Genomic DNA, 22,587 nt, shown 5'->3' on the forward strand with positions numbered 1-22,587 from the left:
TGGTCCTTGCGCTTTGCGCCACGTCTGGACTGTTTTTTAAGATTATTTTGCCCTGGATATGGGAGAGATGGCATAATGGTTATACAAAAAGACTTTTATGACTGAGACTCAGAAGTCCCAGATTCAATCCATAGAACCACCATAAGCCAGAGTTGAACTGTGCTCTGTCCTCTCTGTGTATATCTATCTCTTTCTTATTAAAACAAAACAAATAAAATGTATTTAAAACTTTTTTTTCAGTTAGAGAGATAGACTGAAGAGAGAAAGGAGAGATACCACAGCACTGAAGCTTCTATTTGCCATAGCAATTCCCACAAGGTTCTGGGACTTGGAACTTGGGCTGTGCACATAACAAGGCTTTCTCCCTGCCCAGTGAGCTCTCTCTCCTGCGCTAAACTTTCTCATTTTTATATTTCATATTAGTAAATAGTGGTTTATAGATGTTGTATTAAGTGGTACATATCTTGATTTATTATTATTTTTTTATTATTTTTTATTTTGCTTCCAGGTTATTGCTTGTGCCTGCAGTAAGAATCCACTGCTCCGGGCCACTGGGTGGTGGCGCACCTGGTTGAGCACACGTGTTACAATGTGCAACGACCCGGTTGGACGTCCCCCCCCCCACCTGCAGGGGGAAAGCTTTGCAAGTGGTGAAACAGGGCTGCAGGTGTGTCTCCCTATCACCCCCTTCCCTCTCAATTTCTGGCTGTCTCTATCAAATATAGGTAATAATAATAATAATAATAATAAAAAAAGAATCCACTGGCCATTTTTCCCATTTTGATGCCCTTGTTATAGCCCTAGTTGTTGTTGTTATTGCTGCTGTTGTTGGATAGGACAGAGAAATCGAGAGAGGAGGGGAAGATAGAGGGGGGGGAGAGAAAGATACCTGCAGACCCGTTTTGCTGCTAGTGAAGTGACGCCCTTGCAGATTGGGGGCCGGGGTCAAACCAGGATCCTTGATCCGGCCCTTGCGCTTTGCATCATATGTGCTTAACCCGCTCAGCTACCGCCTCGCCCCCTGAATTTTTTTTTTTATAAATATATATTTTTTGCCTCTAGGGTTATTGTTTAGGCTTAGTGCCTGCACTACGAATCCACTGTTCCTGGAGGCCAATTTTTCCATTTTTTTTTTATTGGATAGGACAGAGAAATTAAGAGAGGAGGGGGAGGTAGAGAAGGAGAGAGGAAGATAGACATCTGCAGACCTGCTTCGCTACTTGTGAACCCCCCACCCTCTTGCAGGTGGGTAGACGGGCTCGAGCCTGGATCCTTTCATGGGTCCTTGCACTTGGTACTATGTGCGCTTAATCCGGTAGGCCACTGCCCGACTCCCTTGAATTTCTTTTTTTTTAAATATTTATTTATTTATTCCCTTTTGTTGCCCTTGTTTTATTGTAGTTATTGTTGTTGATGTTGGATAGGATAGAGAGAAATGGAGAGAGGAGGGGAAGACGGGGGTAGAGAAAGAGAGACACCTACAGACCAGCTTCACCGCCTGTGAAGTGACTCCCCTGCAGGTGGGGAGCAGAGGGATGGAACTGGGATCCTCAAGTTGGTCGGAGCTTGTGCGCTTTGCACCACGTGCGCTTAACCCGCTGCACTACTGTCTGACTCCCTCCCTTGAATTTCTATTTATGGCATGTGCCAGTTATAAAATACATTTTAGCAACAGAATGTAGATTGTATTTTTTACTTCAGCAGTTAAAAACCTCATCTAGCATATATTTATGATTTATATTAACAAATAATTTCTTCATGAAACAATATAGTTCCTAAAACTCATTCAATATTTCGGCGCTATATATAGATAGACAGAGATAGACAGAAATTGAGAGGGGGCTGGATAGAGAAGGAAAGAGACAGAGAGACACTTGCAGCCCTGCTTCACTACTGGTGAAGCTTTCTCCGTTCAAGTGCAGACCAGAGGCTTGAACACTGTAATGTGTGCACTTAACCAAGTGCTCTGAGCAATATTTAGAACTGTAGATATCATGACTTATTATAAGTCATTTAGCCCGTAATGACATGAGATGAGAGGGTCTTGAAATTGCACTTAATAATATGGAGAGATACGTAAGGGAAAGATTAAAGAAATTTGCCCTGGGTAAAATAATTTAGTAGAACTTTCACAACTGTGTATCAGGTTACAACATAAATGTATTTCTTACTATGTGATATGATCTGAATAGTGCTCTCTCTCTCTCTCTTTCCACTAGAGTTACTGCCAAGGTTGTTTGGTGCCTGCATGCCATCACCACTCCTGGAGACACTTTCTAACTTTTTATTGTTTATTTTCTTTCTCTCTGATAGATGATTAGAGACAGAGATAGATAAGGGAGAGATAAAGACAGAGAAGGGGAGACACCAGGAGTACTGGGGAGAGCTGGGGGGCTTGAATCTTGGCCCTTGTGTGTCCTCTTCTGGGTGAGCTATCTGGCCCTAACTTTACATTTTCTTATTTAGCTTAACAGAGTGAATATTACTGTACTTTGAAAGAATCTTGTGTAGATTTAGAACCCTAGATTACAAAACAGTATGAGAATTTATTTTATTTTATTTATTTTTGTTTGTTTTTTGCATCCAGGGTTATCACTGGGTCTTGGTGCCTGTACCACGAATCCACTGCTCCTGGTGGCCATTTTTTCCATTTTATGGGGTAGGACAGAGAGAAATTTAGAGAGGAGGAGAAGACAGAGGGAAAGAGAAAGATAGACACCTGCAGACCTGCTTCACAGCTTGTGAAGCGACTCCCCCCTGCAGGTGGGGTGCCAGGGGCTCGAACTGGGCTCCTAGTTCAATTCCTTCTGCTTCATACCATGTGTACTTAATCTAGTGTGCCACTCACTGCCTGACCCCTCAGTATGAAAATTTAAATATATTTTGAAGTTGTTACGTAGAAACTAGAGGGTGAACGAAGCTAAGTTCTGAAGTCACAACTTGGTAACATTGTCAACTAGTAAGAAACAGAAGCAAAATGTCTTAAGAACTGTCATTTAAACAGGATTAGCATGGATTGAAAAACATTCAAATATTAGTAGCTCAATTTCTTTGTGTTTTCTGTTATTTTGTTGACATTTGGAAGGACCCTGAAGTTTTAATTTGACCAAGAAGCACGAAAACCAATAACATTCCAAGATATTTTAATCTATACGTTCTGGTGTATACAGGACAAAATTTTGTTTAGCTGCCCTGAGGCAAACTTCTTCACTAGCTTTCGCTGTTTCATGCGTGATTTAAAGATTGACGATTGACATTTGCTTGTCAGTGACGAATCTTAGAAGAATAATCAAACAATGTGCTAGGATTTTTACCTTGGCAGGGCTGGGGAATGGCTCACCTGATTGACTACATACCCAGGTTCAAGTCTCCCGTCACCACATGAGAGCACCTGTGTAAGGAAACTTTCTGAGCTGTGGAGTGGTGCTGGGGTGTTTCTCCTTTTTTTTTTTTTTTCCTCACTGTCCCTGTGCCTCACCCACAATCTAACATAAATAATTCAATGAAGTAGAAGAGGTCACTGGGAAGGGAAGTTTCATGCAAGCCTGGTGCCCCAGCAATACGTCTGGTGGCTACAAACACAACTGAAACCAAAAACAGATGTGTGCCTTGGTAAGGGTAGTTTGTCTTTTTTTTTTTTTTTTTTGCCTCCAGGGTTATCACTGGGACTGAGTGCCTGCACTATGAATCCACTGCTCCTGGAGGCTATTTTCCCCTTTTTGTTGCCCTTGTTGCTTATTGTTGTTGTTATTATTGTCATTATTGCTTGACAGGACAGAGAGAAATCGAGAGAAGGGGAGAGAAAGATAGACACCTGCAGACCTGCTTCACCACTCGTGAAGCACCCCCTCCTCCCAACCCCCCCCCCCGCACATGGGGAGCTGGGGGCTCAAACCCGGATCTTTGCATTGGCCCTGTGCTTCCTGCCATGTGCACTTAACCCACAGCGCTATCGCCTGGCCCCCATTTGTCTTTTTTTTTTAAATTTTTTTAAATTTAATAAAGGATTAATTAACAAAACTATAGGGTAGGAGGGGTACAACTCCACACAATTCCCACCACCCAATCTCCATATCCCACCCCCTCCCCTGATAGCTTTCCCATTCTCTATCCCTCTGGGAGCATGGACCTAGGGTCATTGAGGGTTGCAGAAGGTAGAAGGTCTGGCTTCTGTAATTGCTTCCCTGCTGAACATGGGCGTTGACTGGTCGGTCCATACCCCCAGTCTGCCTCTCTCTTTCCCTAGTAGGGTGTGTCTCTAGGGAAGCTGAGCTCCAGGACACATTGGTGGGGTCTTCAATCCAGGGAAGCCTGGCCAGCATCCTGATGGCATCTGGAACCTGGTGATTGAAAAGAGAGTTAACATACGAAGCCAAACAAATTGTTGAGCAATCATGGACCCAAAGCTTGGAATAGTGGAGAGGAAGTGTTAGGGAGGTACTCACTGCAAACTCTAGTGTACGTCTGCTTTCAGGTATATATTTTGCAGTAGTTTATGGATACGTGTGAACATAAGCTCTCTCTCACAGAAACTGGTGTATATCTAGGTTTTGGGACTTTGTTAGAAAGTGAACCACCTGAGATGAAATTAGAGTATACTATAAAAGGAAAGGTCTCACCTGAGTAATGAAGCTGAAGGGTTGTCATTTCACACGTGAAGTCTCTGGACACAGTCTGAGGTGAAGCATGTTGAGGTGGCAATCGTTGCGTTGGTTAGGTTGTGATCAGCGGATGCAATATTATTTGGTATGGATTGGGAGAGGCATACAGGAAAGTGGGCCCTATCCCAGGGTTCCAGGAGTGGGGGAAGTAGGGACTCTATAGTGGAGATGTGAGGTTCCTGCTGTTTTAGGGTTCATAAAGACAATCAATAGTTAATGTTATCATCACATTATTTGGTAATTGGGTTAACTTTGAAAAGTCCTTTTGTTATGGTTTGCTGTATAGTATCCAGTATGTTGTATATAGCTGTGCTATTGGATGCTTCTAATCTACTTTGTCTAGGCTTTTGAGAGAGTCCGCATATCAAATACACAGCCTATATTATTTTTTTAAAATATATTTTAAATATATTTCTCCAATAGTTATAATTGACTGGGCAAATAAAATAATAGACTTTAATAATGTAAGAAAATACTTCTTAGGGAGGTGGGTGGGCATTGGTACACCCAGTGACATCACATAGGTCTTATTATGCTTAAGGACCCAGGTTCTAGCCCCTCACTCCCCACCTGCAGCAAGGTCGCTTCACAAGCAATGAAGACAGGTAGGCAGGTGTCTGTCTTTCTCTCTTTCTCTCTATCACCCCCTCCTCCTCTCTCAATTTCTTTTTGTCCTATTGAAGAAAATAGAAAAAATAAATAAATGAAAAAGATGGCTGCTGGGAGCTTGTAGTGCTGGCACTGAGCCCCAGTGATAACCATGGAAGCAAGAAAAAAAAAAGAAAGATAATTCTTCTGGCATCGGAGAGATTGCTCACTGGGTAGGTTGCTTGCACTGCTATGTGCATGGCCCAGGTTCAAGCCTTAGCACCATGTGGGAGGCACTGTGCCAGTGGAGATGATAGCTTTGCTGTCCCGGTGTCTCCCCCTTCTTCTTCTTCTTTTTTTTTTTTTTTATATTTTATCTCCTTTTTGTTGCCATTGTTTTTTATTGTTGTTGTAGTTATTGATGTTGTGTTGGGTAGTATGCCAGCTCCCCCTGGCTTCTGCTTAACCATATGCCTATATAGGGATTGATTGATCCCATTCAAAGCTTTGGTCTATTTACATAAATCACTTTTACATTTACATAAAGCACCACACTCCCTCCAGGGCATTGGTGGTTCAGTGGTAGAATTCTCACCTGCTCCACCCCCTCTCCTTGTCACACCTGATCCTCTCCTTGTCACACCCTGATCTTCCACCAGTCACCTTTTGCTCCACCCTCTCTATGTCACATCCTGTTTCCACCCTATTTGGAGAGTATAAAAACAGCTGCTCTTCTGATTAAAGACACTTGGAAATTGCTTTCCAGCTCCAAGAGTTCCAGAGTGTATCTCCTGCGAAGTTAGTGCGGCACGAGTTCCGGATCCCTCTCCCACGCAGCAGCCTAGATCAGCTCCAGTTGAGTTCTCTCCAACCCAGAGAGCACTAGTTCGGGAAGAAGCACCTTCAGGCTATCCTGGCAATGTTGTCGTTGTTAGATAGGACAAAGAGAAATGGAGAGAGGAGGGGAAGACAGAGAGGGGGAGAGAAGGACACCCGCAGACCTGCTTCACTGCCTGTGAAGCGACTCCCCTGCAAGTGGGGAGCCAGGGGCTGGAACCGGGATCCCTATGCTGGTCCTTGCACTTTGCGCCATGTGCGCTTAATCTGCTGCGCTACCGCCCAACTCCTGTGTCTCCCCCTTCTGCATCTCTCTTTCTCTGTGACAGAAACAAAAAAGAGACAAGAAGAAATTCATAAGGAGGTAGAAGAAGAGAGGGAGAGAGGGAGAGAGACAGAGAGACACCTGCAGCCCTGCTTTACCACTTGTGAAACTGCCCTCCTGTAGGTGGGGAGCAGAGGCTTGAACCCGGGTCCTTTCGTACTGTAATATGAATGCTTAAACAGTTATGCCACCATCTGGCCCCCAGGCCATGTATTTTAGGTGATGTTTCTTGCTAATCTTCTATGTTATCATTCCAATTTTAGGATCTGTGCTGCAAAAGTGAGCACAGGTAATGTTTCTTTTATTTAAAAAATCTTTTTTTTATGCATTCATTTATTTTCAATAGAATCAGAGAAATTGAGAGGTGAGAGGCAGTGAGGGTGGAGAGGGAGGGAGGGCAGGAGGGAGGAGAGAGAGAAATCTGCACCACTCCTTCACAAATCATGAAGCTCCCCTCCCCCCACAGGTGGGAAGTGGAGACTTTGACTTGGGTGCTTGCACACTGTAAGGCATGCACCCTACCGGGTGTGTCTCACCTGGCCCCATAGGTACATGTTTCTTTTTCTTCTTGTTAATATTTATTTATTTATTCCCTTTTGTTGCCCTTGTTGTTTTATTGTTGTAGTTATTGCTATTATTGATGTCATCATTGCTGGATAGGACAGAGAGAAATGGAGACATGGAGAAATGGACAGGAGGGGGAAGACAGAGAGGAGGAGAGAAAGATAGACACCTGCAGACCTGCTTCACCGCCTGTGAAGCGACTCCCCTGCAGGTGGGGAGCCGGGGCCTCGTACAAGGATCCTTACTCCGGTCCTTGCACTTGGCACCACCAACAATAACATCAGTAACAACAACAATAACTACAGCAATAAAACAACGAGGGCAACAAAAGGGAATAAATATTAAAAAAAACTTTTAAAAAAAGAAGAGTGTCTTACTCATCTTTGTGGATACTGAGAAGATGCTCATCAGCGCAGGCAGTGAGGTGTATCAAAATATTTGGAATATATGAGGTTGGCTTTTTCCTGTTACTTATTTACTGCATTTAACTATAGTTGAATATGGTGGCCAGCAAGTATCAGTGACTATCCTCACTATCTTTAGTGTTAAACATCAGTACTTAACTAAATTAAAATAGATTTACTTAACTAAATGTGCCATTAAGTTTTTTTTTTTTTTTTTACTTGTGGCATTCTGGATTCTGTCTCCCACCCTCCCCTTCCTTACCCTTAACCTCTGAAGGGTTCAGTGCCATGAAGAGCAGAACTGTATCTTTATTTTCTCACCACATCCTTTCTTGAATAGATAATACTTTCATTGCTCTCTTTCCAACTTGGCTCTGAGTTGCTGCTGTGACTCTAGCTGTTGAGCAGTCTTTCAAGTTAGCAATTAGTATTCTGGTTAAGTAATAGTTGTGAAGCTGCCATTCTTACCAGTGTAGCTACATAGTTTGACGAAATCAGTTTATTAGGGTCATATTGTCAGAGGCATTTTCTTCCACAAAGCATCCCTACATATTGACAGTGGAAATTAAATCTTAACACTTGATAATCCTGGTTTGGAATTTGTAGAAACCAATGAACTACCTGATTCTGTATAGCCACATTTATACTGCTTGGTAATATATTTTAAAAATGCAAGTCACGTGTTCTTGAGTGCCAGACCGGCAAAGTAGCTCACTAGGATAGTGCGCTGTTTGGCCATGTTTGCGACTCTGGTTCAAACCCATCCCCCCCCCCCAACACTGAAGGAAGGACGCTTCTGTGCTGTGGACTCTTTTACTCTTTCTCTCTCTGCTTCTCTGTCTGTACCTAGCAAATGTTTTAGATAGTACTTATGGTTTTTTTTTCCCCTTTCCTGATGCTGTTTCTACTGTTGTGTTCATAGGTTCAAAGGAAATATTGCCTTTTTTCTGTTATATATATATATATATATATAATTTATTTTTTTATTTAAGAAAGGAGATAGTAACAAAACTGTAGGATAGGAGGGGTACAACTCCACACAATTCCCACCCCCCCCCTCTCCATATCCCATCCCTCCCCTGATAGCTTTCCCATTCTCTATCCCTTTGGGAGTATAGACGCAGGGTCCTTGTGGGTTGTAGAAGGTGGAAGGTCTGGCTTCTGTAATTACTTCCCCGCTGAACATGGGCGTTGACTGGTCAATCCATACTCCCAGTCTGCCTCTCTCTTTCCCTAGTGGGATGGGGCTCTAGGGAAGCGGAGCTCCAGGACACATTGATGGGGTCGTCAGTCCAGGGAAGTCTGGTCGGCATCATGCTGGCATCCGGAACCTGGTGGCTGAAAAGAGAGTTAACATACAAAGCGAAACAAATTGTTGAACAGTCATGGACCTAAAGGCTAGAATAGTGCAGATGAAGTGTTGGGGGATACTCTCTGCAGACTCTTGTGTACTTCTGCTTTCAGGTATATATTTTTCCCTGGTTTATGGACACGTGTGAACGTTTGCTCTATCTCAGGGGACCTGGTCTATATCTAGGTTTGGGGACTCTATTGGGGAGTGGACCACCTGGGATGGAATTAGAGAATACTATGAAAGGAATGGTCTCACCTGAGTGATGAAGCTGAAAGGTTGTCATTCCACACCTGAAGTCTCTGGACACAGTCTGAAGTGAAGTATGCTGGGGTGGCACTCGTTGCATTGATTAGGTTGTGATTGGCGGATGCAATATTATTTGCAATATTTTATTTTCATTAAATTTGCAATATTATTTTATTTTCATTAAATTCTGCCATGAATCCGAGTGCATTGGAAAGCCTGTCAATCTACTGGGGAACACCTCATGGGTAGATATCAGCTCTTTGCCTGGCTGTATTCTTCTCACTAACTATATCAAAACGTGACTGTCTGGGTACTTCCCCCCCCCTTTTTAAAAATTATCTTTAGTTATTGGATAGAAACAGCCAGAAATCAAGGGGGGGGGGATAGCTAGGGAGAGAGACAAAGAGAAACCTGCAGACCTGCTTCGCCACTTTCAAAGCTTTCCCCCTACAGGAGGGGACAAGGGGCTCAAACCTGTATCCTTGTGCTTTATAACATGTGCTCCAGCCGGTGTGCCACCACCCAGCCCCTGGTACTTTCCTTCGCTCTAAATTAAATATGTCTTACCTATGGTCTGGTGAAGCAAAAAGGGCTTTTGCAAGATCATCTGAGGTCATTAAAGTAACATCACCAGTATATGTGATTTACCGGTGAAAACATGTAACTAAAAAAATCTCTGCATTCAAAAGACACAGTCCCATGCAAGTTCTTGACTATTGAACAACTCTTTTAGTGTACTTCACTGCTCCGTCCTGAAACTTTTATTTTTAGAAGACCGGTGCATTTAAAGACCCGTTTTACTGTTGAACTTGACAGGCATGGCACGAGGCCAGTGTAATGAGCCCAAGGGGAGAATTTGCAGAGCAAGCAAGTTCAAGGAGCCCTGGAACTCCACGACGTCCAAGCTGTCCACGTTCATTCCCGCTGAATGGAGATTTGCTTTAAGTCGACTGTTTTCCTTCTGTACCATCTGATTCCATTCTGCACTTGTCTTTTCTAGCTCGAGATGGTTGGATGGCAGCTTAACCTTCAGATGGCTCACTCTGCTCAAGCCAAGCTAAAGTCTCCTCAAGCTGTCTTACAGCTAGGAGTGAGCAGTGAAGACTCAAAGGTAAGAGACAGTCTCCTACTGAAGGATACATTTTGTTTATTGGATCCCTTTTCTTTCTTTCTTCCTCTCTTTCTTTCTTTCTTTCTTTCTTTCTTTCTTTCCTTCTTTCTTTTTCTTTCTGTCTTTTCTTTTTTTCCTTCCTCCCTCCCTTCCTTCTTTCCTTCCTTCCTTCCTATCTTCCTTCCTTTTGTTGCTGTTTTTTTTTTGGCAGAACCTTTGGTCTCGGGATCGAAAAATCCAGATATGTGTTCACTTAAACAGGAGTAACAGACTGATAGGCCTTGATTTGACAGGTTTGGGTGTCAGATTTCTATATTACTACTTATGTGGAGAACTAGCTTGCCTGAAGAGGTTCTTTTCTTGTTAGAATTTCATAATGTTCTTAAGATGAATGATGGAAAAAATTAGTAACTATTTCAGGGTAATCCTGGTGTTTTATGTTTTCTTTTTTTGGGGGGCAGGGGTGTTTTGTCTTTTCATCTAAATATTATTGTCTAAGTCAGGGCCTAGAATATGAAGATGACATAAATTATGTGTTTAAATCTCAACTCTTGCAAAAATAAAAATTAGTTGAATTCTACAGGGTGAGTCACCTTTAGTGTTTATTTCTGAAGTCTTGAGGACACTAGAAAAGACTTAAGGATTGCCCTAAACTGCTTTTCTTGCTGTAAAATGGAGATGTATTTTCAAATATTGATGAGAGCTATGATATATTATAGGGCACTGTAGTCAGTTACTTTTTCTTTTTTTTTAAAATAATTTTTAAAATCTTTTTTCCCTTGTTTATTGTTGTTAATATTATTGTCGTTGGATAGAACAGAGAGAAATGGAGAGAGGAGGGGAAGACAGAGGGGGAGAGAAAGACAGACACCTGCAGACCTGCTTCTCAGCTTGTGAGGCGACCCCCTTGCAGGTGGGGAACTGGGGGCTCGAACCCGGGATCCTTATGCCGGTCCTTGCGCTTCACACCAGGTGCACTTAACCCGCTGAACTACTGCCCGCGCCCAGTTACTTTTTCAAACAGGGGAAATGGAGGAGATTTTTGCCTTCTTTAAAGGCACATACAATAGAGGTCAGAGGGAGGTGTAGCAGAAGATCTCAGGCAGGAGAGAGAAGTATGAGTGGATGTGATCGAGAATCCTAATGGAAGTAATGTTATTGTACAATTGGGCAGTGAAGGAAAGAGATATTATGTCCTCGCCACCACCTTTCTTATTGATTAGACATGCACATTTCTACTTTTCTGAAGAAGTGGGAGCATTGTCTAACCTGGGTTCCCTGGTTATGAGATTGTAGACAAGTAAGCTGGGCATTATGATTAGTTTATCTTGTACATTTACTGTAGCGTTTCAAAAGTATCATTTCATTTTACACCAGGATAAAAAAGAATATAAACTTTGTGGTTAGAAGTCAAAGCGTATATTATATAATCTTAGCAATGTAGTCACTGTGCAGTCTCAGGTGGTCCACTTAATACAGATGATGAGTGCTGGCTTCTCCATTTGTAAAGTGAAGACAGTGCTGTTAGTCTGACAGGGCTCTTAGGAACATAAATACCCAGTGTATTTAAAGTTCTCAACCTAGTCAGGCGGTAGCACAGAGGGTAAGCACACGTGGCTCAAAGTGCAAGGACCAGCATAAGGATCCCGGTTCAGGATCCCAGTTCGAGCCCCTGGCTCCCCACCTGCAAGGAAGTTGCTTCACAGGTGGTGAAGCAGTTCTATAGGTGTTTTTCTCTCTCCCTCTCTGTCTTCCCCTCCTCTCTCCATTTCTCTCTGTCCTATCTAAAAACGATAACATCAATAACAACAACAACAACAACAAAGCAAGGGCAACAAAAGGGAAAATAAATAAATAAAAATTAAAGTTCTCAACCTAATGCAAGTATTAGGGTTAATTTTTCACTAGTGCTAACAATGATCATCTTCATCACCATGACTAATAAAACTTTTTTAAATTTTTATTTTTTTTGCCTACTGAATAAGTAAATTTCTTTGTTTCAAACCATTGCCACTAAATTTATTTCCTGATGAAATGAACCTTTTGGGAGTCAGGCGGTAGCACAGCGGGTTAGCACAGGTGGCGCAAATCAAGGATGAGTTCAAGGATCCTGGTTCGAGCCCCCGGCTCCCCACCTGCAGGGGAGTCGCTTCACAGGTGGTGAAGCAGGTCTGCAGGTGTCTATCTTTCTCTCCCCCTCTCTGTCTTCCCTGCGTCTCTCCATTTCTCTCTGTCCTAACAATGACGACAACAATAAAACAAGGGCAACAAAAGGGAATAAATAAATAAATAAATAAATATTTTTTAAAAAAAGAAATTGACCTTTTTTCCCCTTTCCTTTCCTCTTCCTCTTCCTTGTATTCTTCATCTCTATTTATTTTTATTTTACCAGGTTTATCTCTGGGCCTGGATATCTACACAATGAATCCACTGCTCCTGGTAGCTGTTTGCCACCCCCTCACTTCTTTTTTCTTTGCCTTTTTTGTAGAAACAGAAACAAATAGAGAGGGCAAAGGGAAATAGAGAGGGGGACGAAAAATAAGACTCCTACAGCACTGCCTGTGAAGCTTTCCCTCCTAGGCAGGGCCTGGGGACTCCCAGGTCCTTGTGCATGGTCATGCGTGTCTGTACCAGATATGCGATTGCCTGACCTTGTTACTTCTGGAGTATGAAGTTTCACGTATATGTTCAGTTGAAATTGAGGAGGGAAAGTGTAGGTAGTTGTGAGGATACGGTAGAGCTTGGCTGGACCCCCCTGTTGAGAAGTGAGGGCCTCAGGGGCATGGCCAATCCTATCAGTCTGTCTCTACTAAGAGGTTGAGCAAGGAAGGACACAGCCTCCGGGGTCTGCCCAGCCCATCAGCCTCCCTGCCTCACAATAGCCCACTCCCTTATTATCTACATAATCATTGTTTTTCCTGAAAGCCTCCCCCTCCTGCTTCCCCACCCATTCCATTCCTTTGGTCATATCTGATCTATCTTCTCTCTGCCCTCAGGATCCCACTCTGGCTGCTGGTTACTGATAACCTTGCTTTCTCATTCCTTTAACCTCTTAAACCTCTTGCTGAATAATTACTGGAAAAGTCCTGATCCTCCCCCAGACCTTTTGCCTCCCTACCATATATGGTATACACATGTCACTTCCTCCTGTGACCTCTTCCTCCCTACCATATATGGTATACACATGTCACTTCCTCCTGTGACCTATTATAAACCCTGATTTGCTGTTCAATAAATGGATTGCTGTCGGGCTAGCATTGCGAGAGGGAGAGATGAGCCAGGAACTAAGCTCATGGCAGCAAAGCAATACAAATCTTTATTCATTTGAGCGCCCCAGAGTCGGGTGCTAGCACACCAGGTTAAGCCATGTGGCTCAAACCACAATGGCCAGTTTCAGCCTCTGGTCTACATGCCCGCCCTCCTCCAGGTTGGGGCATGGAAGAGACAAAACAGAAACAGAAGTGGCTTGACAATACCATACATGGTTAGGAAAGGGGTGGAGAAAGGCAAAGGGAGCCCAGGTATGGCATGGACCTCTCCAGCAACTGTTGCTAGGGGTTCAACTGGCAGGATTAGCAATACCCTGTGGAGAATTAGGAAGGAGATCTTTAGTCATTTGTAAGACAAAGCAGAAGACTGATATGTAGTTAAAAAGGGATGGGCCATAGTATCAGGGAATGTAGGGCGGAGCAGGCTTAATGTTTTTTAAGGAATGCCAGGCTCTGGTGGGTAGATGCAGGGTGTTTTTGTGGGGAAGAGAAGACTTACATGCCTGCCAACCTTTTGAGGTTAATGTGTCCCCTTTTTTGCTCAACCCCTCCGTAGAGAGAGAGTCTTACCAGGGTGGACTCACTTCTCAGGTCAGGCACTGCCAGGCTCCACCACATCCCCACAACCTCTCTACAGGTTGCCCATGAGGCAAGTCCCCGGGTCTTCTCTTGCCTTGACACTAGCATCGGGCATAGAGAGAGACCTGTACGGCTCCACCCCTGCTGCCCAGAACATTCTCTTAGGCCCCTGCATCCGGTACGCAGCAGAGCGGGTAAGCCAGGAGTTTGTGCCTGGGAAAAAGGCCTCCCCACCGAAGAGTCTGACAGGAAAGTATAGCCTGGAAAGGCCTATGTTTTTTTTCCTTCTTGTGAACTAGATGAGACATTCAGAATAATAACCTGGAACAGATATGTGTACACAGAAATACAATTACTTGTTCCTTCATTGCTGTATTTCTTATGACTATGTTGTATATGAGCAGCTAAAAGTCATTTATAGGTTAGAAGGATACTCTTTTAACCAAATACACTTGGAACATAAAGACACAACTGTTGGACACTTGAGCTTCCCTAGCTCCATTAATATGTTTTCAAAAATAAAAAAATGCCAGCATGTCTGTTATATTTTTAGCCGGTTGGAATGAATAATGCTTCTAGTAAAAGAGTCACACTTTAAATTCATATTATTCAAGAAATCAGTATAGATGTGAAATGGAACTCATTGGAGAGCGAGTCCTGAGCATATTGATATTTTCGGGGGGTGTGCGTTTTGCTATTTTGAAGCTGAATAAACACTTTGTTATCTTTATAGCTCGCAGAACTGGAGAATCATTTCCCTTAACATATAGACACTTGGGATGAAAGCAGCAGCAGTACACAAACTGTAAAGGTTTTATCATTCTGTGTTTAGGCTGAAATGAACCAATCTTTTTTTTCCTTCCTTCTTTCCCCAGATCATTTTTATGGAGAATAGTAGTTTACACTACAGTTACTGACATTTCAGTCCAATTTCTCATCTCTCCCTCATGATAGCTGTCTGCAAAACACTTTTCCACTATCACACAGCAGGACTCCAGTACCCTCTCCACCTTCTTAAACTGCCTCCCCCATATGTCTTTTCCTTCGATGCATTATACAGTATCCCGTTCAAGTTTCACCTTGTGTTTTACCTTTCTTTCCTTCCTTTCTTCTTTCTTTCTTTCTTTCTTTCTTTCTTTCTTTCTTTCTTTCTTTCTTTCTTTCTTTTTTTCTTTCTTTCTTTCTTTTGCCACCAGGGTTATTGGTTCAAGTTTCACCTTGTGTTTTACCTTTTTTTCCTTCCTTTCTTCTTTCTTTCTTTTTTTTTTTTTTGCCACCAGGGTTATTGCTGGGGCTTGGTGCCTGTACTACCAATCCACTGCTCCTAGAGGCTTCCCCCCCTTTTATTGCCCTTGTTGTTTTATCGTTGTTACTTTTATTGTTGTTGTTATTGCTGTCGTTGTTGATGGATAGGACAGAGAGAAATGGAGAGAGAAGGGGAAGACAGAGAGGAGAAGAGAAAGAGAGACACCTGCAGACCTGCTTCACCGCTTGTAAAGCGACTCCTCTGCAGGTGGGGAGCCGGGGCCTCGAACTGGCATCCTTACGCTGGTCCTTGTGCTTTGCTCCACCTGTGCTTAACCCGCTGCGCTACTGCCCAACCCCCTCTTTCCTTGTTTCTTAAGTCCCACTTATAAGAAAGATCCCGTGGTATTCATCTTTATCCTTCTGACCGATCTTACTTATCATGATTCCTCGCAGACCCATCTAAGATCAGGCAAAGGAAATGATTTAAATGATATTGACAGCTGAGTAGTGTTTCATTACATGTGTGCATATGCACACACACACACACACATATCACAAGTTTCTTAGCTGCACATCTGTCACTGGGCACCTGGGATACTGATGTTTGCAGTGAATTGTGTGGCTTTCACCCTTTTGTCTCCTGTCTCCTTAGCAATAGACGTGTGATGGAGTGTGAAACCACTGTTGACCCGGTCAGAAACATGCTATCTCCGAGCACTGTGTTGTACCCTGGTGTAGAGGAACCACTGACCACTGCACATCTGTCAATTAAACAAAACTTTTTTTTTTTTTGCCTTCGGGGTTATTGCTGGGGCTCAGTGCCTGTACTGTGAATTCACTGCTCCTGGAGGCTACTTTCCCCCCCTTTTGTTGCCCTTGTTGTAGCCTTGGTGTGGTCATTATTGTTGTTGTTGATGTCCTTCATTGTTGGATAGGACAGAGAAATGGAGAGAGGAGGGGAAGACAGAGAGGAGGAGAGAAAGACAGACACCTGCAGACCTGCTTCACCGCTTGTGAAGCGACTCCTCTGCAAGTGGGGAGCCGGAGGTGGGAACTGGGATCTTTAGGCCATTCTTTGCACTTTGCGCCACCTGCGCTTAACCTGCTGCGCTGCCCTGAACACAACTTTTCTTTTATGCTCTTTGGGGTTTGTTGTTTGTTTCAGATAGACGGAGAGGCAGAAAGGCAGAGAGAGGGTGGACTAGACCACAGCACAGATAATTAATTCTCATCTGTCTCCTGTTGTGAAGACCCACACACACTACTTTCTCCTAATTTATAGGCTTATTTCTGAAATGAGAAATTTGGAATCCTTACAGGTGACAGTATTCAATAGGGGACATGTTTTTAAAATTTATTATTTATTTATTGGATAGAGACAAAAATCAAGAGGGAAATGTTAGGTAGGGAGAGAGATAAGAGAGATACCCACAACATTGCTTCACTACTAGTGAAGTTTCCTCCCTGCAGGAGGAGAGCTGGGGGCTTGAACTGGGAACCTTGCATAGATCCTAGCGCTTTGCACTATGTGCAGTTAACCCAGCGTGCTACTGCCTGATCCCCCAGAATTATTTTAGCATGTGAATTATTTCAGCAGTGAAGCAGGTCTGCAGGTGTCTTTCTCTCCCTCTCTGTATCGTCTCCTCCTCTTTAAGTTTCTCTCTGTTCTTTCCAACAACACCAGCAGCAACAACAATGACAACAGCAACAACTGGAAAAAAAAAAAAACGGCCACCAGAAGCAGTGGATTTGTAGTACAAGCAAACAGCCCCAGGATAACTCTGGAGACAAAATAATAATAACAACAACAACTAATAATAATAATAATGATTTTATAAGGATTAGAGTTAGAGCCAGTTGTGAAAGAACATTCCGAAAGCATTTGTTTTTCAGCTGCTGAACTGAAAATGTACAGTAATTCACTGAGTGAGGTTTCTGAGAATCTTTCTTCTCATTCACTTCCAATATATCATGAAACCTGTAGCCCACAGTGAAGTTCTGATTGTCATCCCATTAGATAACATTGTTGTGCAGATTTCCATTCTCAGAACATTTCTGTCTCAAAGGTTTCCTGTTTTGCTACTAATTTTATCACAAAAGCTGGGTGGCTGGGAGTCGGGCTGTAGCGCAGCGGGTTAAGCGCAGGTGGCGCAAAGCACAAGGACCGGCATGAGGATCCCGGTTCGAACCCCGGCTCCCCACCTGCAGGGGAGTCGCTTCACAGGTGGTAAAGCAGGTCTTCAGGTGTCTATCTTTCTCTCCTCCTCTCTGTCTTCCCCTCCTCTCTCCATTTCTCTCTGTCCTATCCAACAACGACAACAACAATAATAACTACAACAATAAAACAACAAGGGCAACAAAAGGAAATAAATAAATAAAATAAATATTAACAAAAAAAGCTGGGTGGCTGTAGCTTTTCCTGTGGTATTTCGATATACACATTCTAATTTTTTTTTCCCCCTTTCTCCCCCAGTTAATTGTCTTACTGCTTGTCTACTACATTTTGCTAAGGGAGATTATTTTTCTGTTCCACAGAAACCTCAAGTGGAGTTTAAGTGAATTTTTACTGTTTGGCTGAGTTCACTAGGGGGCAGTAGAACTCTTTTTTTTGCTTTCTCTAATCTCAGTGCTTTTTGAAATAACATTCAGAATAATTTGCGAAGTCTCTAGTTGTGGGAAATGCTAAGTGTTTACATTTCTAATCTGTATCTAACAAAAGAGTCCTCTGTTACCATCAACAAAATTAATGTCTATTAATCAGATACATATACAGTGAGTAAATAAAATCATCATGATTTCAGCATTTGTTAATTTGTATATGATCACTTGCCAAAATGAAATTTACTATAAACTCTGCTACACTATTGTGTATCTTTTTTGTTATAGTCTGCTACTTGTGTTAATTCTTTTATAAATGAATTAGAGGAGAAAAGAGAGTAAAATAATCCCCAAGATAGTTAAATTCTCTATTATGGTTTAATTAGTTACAGGCTAGTCATAACAGTACAATTTTTTATTTGTAGAGAATCGTTTCTTCATGGTCTGATTTTTTTTTTTTTAAAAGTACTTACTTATTTAATTTTAATGAAAGAGAGATAACAGAGAAAGAGATGGAAGACTGCTCAGCTCTAGCCTAAAGGGCTACAGGGGATTGATCCTGGAATTTCAGCGCCTCAGGCATGAAAGTCTTTTGCATAACTAATAACCTGTCTATCTTCCCAGCCCAACTGAATTCTTTTTTTTTTTTTTTTGTCTCCAGGGTTAACGTTGGGGCTCCCTGCCTGCTTTAGGAATCCACTGCTCCTGTGGCCATTTTTTAAATATATATATTTTGAATAGGGCAGAGAGAAATTGAGAGGGGAGGGGGAGATGGAGAGAGAGAGAGAGAGAGAGACACTTGCAGACTTGCTTCACTATTTGTGAAGCAACCTCCCTGCAGGTGGGGAGTCGGGAGGGCTTGAACCGGGATCCTTGTGCCCTTGTGCGAGTCCTTGCACTTCGTACTATGTGTGCTTAACTCAATGTGCCACCTCCGGACCCCGCTGAATTCTTATTATTAACATGTACAGAAACATGTACAGATACATGAAGAAAAGGGAACACACAGATTACATTGTTTTCCTAGATGATAACAGCCAGTAAAAAGCAGAGGTAGGATTTGAAACCAGGCAGTTTTATTTCAGAGTCCCATGCTATATTCACCATTAGGGTACTGTGTCACTCTGCTTATTTATTTATTTATTTATTTATTTATTTATTTATTTATTATTAGTGATTTCATATTGATTTATAAGATGCTAAGATAATATGGGTATACTTCCATACAGTTCCTACCACTAGAGTTCTGTGTTCCATCCTCTCCATTGGAAACTCCCCTGTTGTTAACTACTCTGGGAGTATGGACCACAACTCTTTTTGGGGTGCAGGAGGTTGGAGTTCTGACTTCTGTAGTTGCTTCTCTGCTGGACATGGGTGTTGGTAGGTGGATCCATTCCCCAGCTTGTTTCTGTCTTCTCCCAGTGGGGTAGGGGTCTAGAGAGATGAGGCTCCAGGAAGCATTGACGTCACTCTGATTATTTAGTAATTTTACTGCTCTCCTTGTAATTTATGTATACATTGAAGATTTATTATGTATTTGTATATGTGTGTATATATATATATAATTTTATTAAAAAAGGTACAGAGAGAATGAGAGATCAGAACACTGTTCAGCTCTGGCTTATGGTGGTGCATGGGATCTTTTTTCTTCTCTTTTTCTCCCCACCAGGGTTATTACTGAAGTCAGTGCTTTCAGAACTCCACCTCTCCCAGTGGTGTGTGTGTGTCTGTCTGTCTCTCTCTCACTGATAGACTGTAAGAGAGTGGGAGAGAGAGAGAGAGAGACACTTGTGGCACTATTCGACAATTTGTGAAGCTTTCCTTTGTAGGTGGGGACAGGAGGCTTGAACTCTGATCGTCACATGTGATAATGTGTGTACTCTACTGTCTGACCCAGTGAAAACTTATTTTATTGCTCTTCACAAGGTCATAGTTATCTGTAAATTGAAATAATTTTGCACAATAATTCAGCACCGAGCCCCAATGATAACTCTGGTAGCAACAAAAAGAAAGACAGAAAGAGAACATATTCTTAGATCTATTTATGAGAGTCTTAATAAAAGGAAAATGTACATGCTATTTGAATCAGCTCTTGTCTCACACATTGAAATTATTTTGATCTCTTCAAAGGTGATGATTGACTGACTTTGAAAGACCTTCACATTTTTTTCTGAGCTATTCCTATGAGCAGGCTTATGTTTTACAGATGCTGTAATTAATCTGATCTATGTAGTGAAAATACTTTGTCATATTCCCTTGATAATTTTTCTCTCTGATAATTGGTGTGCATTTACAGTGGATACTTTGGAAAAATATATCTTTTATTATTTTTAAATTTCGTTTATTGAGACAGTCAGGCAGACTGAGTGCCAGCAACACTTCTGGTGGAAAGAAAGAAATTCTGACAGACAGAGAGACAGTTAGGCAGAGTACCACTCTGGCATGCCCTTTTTTTCCTCTTTATTAGGGAATTAATGTTTTACAGTCAACAGTAAATGCAATAGTTTATACATGCATGACATTTCCCAGTTTTCCACATAACAATACAACCTCCACTAGGTCCTCTGCCATCATGTTCCTGGCCCTGAGTCCCCCCCCCCCCCCAGAGTCTTTTACTTTGGTGCAATCCACCAACTCCAGTTCAAGTTCTGCTTAGTGTTTTCTCTTCTGATCTTGTTTTTCAACTTCTGCCTGTAACTGAGATTATCCCATATCCATCCTTCTGTTTCTGACTTATCTCACTTAACATAGCATGTCTTTTTGATGCCAGTTTTCTGTTTTTCTATTTTGCTTTGTACTGTTTTTCACTGTAATCATTTTCTCCATGACATTGTGCTTTAGGGCCTCATGTTTCTGAAATAAGAACAACACTAAAAAGTCTTTTCTCAATTTAATGTATTTTTTGAATCTTTATGATTTTCTAAAAGATATTTTCATGTATTTTGAAGTGTTCATATCAAATCTGTATAGCCCCTTTATATCATAAAGCAAATCTATCCTGATACCCTTTTTCTTTTAATCTCACATTGCCAAATGCACAGTCCTCATTTACCTATGATAAGTCTTTAATGAGTAAAAATTAGCCAGTTATGAATATGCTGTGTGCTCTATTTCTCTCTTAGAGGATAAAACTTAAAAAAAAAAAAAGGGATTTAATACATTTCAGTATTTTAAAATGCTCTGAAAGTGAAGGACAGGTAACTGGATAGCTTCACTCATATGTGGCACATGAACTTAGAGAAAGAAAAAAAAAGCAGTCAACCAGTCTCGAAGACCATGGAAGAAATATAGTGGTGATTATTATGGAACTTGGGGTCACAGGCCTTTGGTGGTGGAAGTGGTATCTTACAATCTTATAAGTCACTATTAAATCATTAATTAAAATGATTTTTTAAAAGTGTGGTACTTGGACAAAAATGAGCACTTGGACCAAGAAAGAAAGCAATTAAAGAAGATTTAATTATTTTGAGAAGGAGAATGAGAGAGGAAGATAGATAGATAGATGAGGGAGAGAGAGAGAGAGAGATATGACCAGAGCACTGCTCAGCTCTGATTTAAAGTGTTGGGGATAGAAACTCAGACATCTTGGCGTCTCAGGCATGTAAACTGGTGCTCTAACAGACTGAGCTATCTTTCAACCCAGAATAATCTTTTTGCTAAAATTCTTTTAAACTTTTGTACTGAATTACAAGGTAGGGAAACATAATATTGCCCTCTTTTATCATTCCAAGCTTCTTAGCCTTTATATAAATATATATTTGTAGAGGCAGCTGATAATTCAAACATAATCAAATATGTCTAGATGTACCTTTAAATTTTATTTCTTTGTGGATTAGGCATGACAGTATATAAATGATTTAAGTATTTTTAAATAAGAATGTTAATAATTACTCAAGACATCTGAACAAATGCAGTACAGATAAGTTCAGTAACGTGTGTGTACAGCTACGATCTCTGCATGTGAGCAGTTTCTACTCTGACCCACTTTTTTCATTTAGATAGAGAATACCACAGCCCTGATGCTTTTTCCATTTCACAGTACCTCCCGCATGGTGCTGGGGTTTGAATATGGCCCATGTGCCTGACAATGCAGGGACCCTGCCACATGGATGATCTTGAGTTATTTCTCTAGCCCAGCAATCACTTTTTAAATAGCTTGAATTCAATTAAATATTTAAAAAAATATTTGCTATGCACACTGTACTGGGTAAGGTATTAGCAAACTAGTAAAGGTTTGGTTGACTTTTGTGAAGCTTATGGCTTAAGAGGGAACACATATTTGAAGCCAGTGCATATAAGTTTAGAGACTACTACAAAAGAGGCAATTCATGGCTCTCTAGAAACTGACTACACAGCACAGTAGACAGAGTTTCCATGTTGAGGAAAGGAGAGGAGAGTGGAGGGGAGGGGAGGGGAAGGGTAGGGAAAAGGAAGGGAAGGGAAGGGAAGGGAAGGGAAAGGAAAGGAAGAGAAAGGGAAGGGAAGGAAAGGAAGGGAAAGGGAAGGGAAGGAAAGGAAAGGAAGGGAAAGGGAAGGGAAGGAAAGGAAGGGAAAGGAAAGGAAAGAAAAGGAAAAGGAAAGGGAGAAAGGGAAGGGAAAGGAAGGGAAGGGGCTTATCTTTTGTGCTGGTATGAAATTATTATTATTTAGATGGATTTTGGTTCATTGGCAGTCAAAAACATGATGAAAAACTGTAGACTAGAAATCAAGATTTGGAAATTATTAAAGTTCAGTTAACATTTCTTTAATGAAAACAGTAGAGATCAATCACTTGGGCAGAGAATAGAGCCTTAATGAACTCCG

General features: G+C 41.8%; 1 protein-coding gene across 7 annotated transcripts in view; it reads left to right on the forward strand.

The window, feature by feature from the left end:
- The window catches only part of COMMD10 (COMM domain containing 10), a 924,871-nt gene that overhangs the window by 34,748 nt on the left and 867,536 nt on the right, over window positions 1-22,587 (forward strand). For all 7 annotated transcript variants that reach the window (XR_009545711.1, XM_060177387.1, XM_007521970.3 and 4 more), the window contains one exon: window positions 9,980-10,090. Coding sequence is in view for 6 of the 7 variants with exons in the window: in XM_060177387.1 (XP_060033370.1) it covers window positions 9,980-10,090 (111 nt within the window). In the remaining variant the exon portion in view is untranslated. The remainder of the gene's footprint in view (window positions 1-9,979; window positions 10,091-22,587) is intronic.

The sequence above is a fragment of the Erinaceus europaeus genome, chromosome 2 (assembly GCF_950295315.1).
Source record: "Erinaceus europaeus chromosome 2, mEriEur2.1, whole genome shotgun sequence".
NCBI classification, from domain to species: domain Eukaryota; kingdom Metazoa; phylum Chordata; class Mammalia; order Eulipotyphla; family Erinaceidae; genus Erinaceus; species Erinaceus europaeus.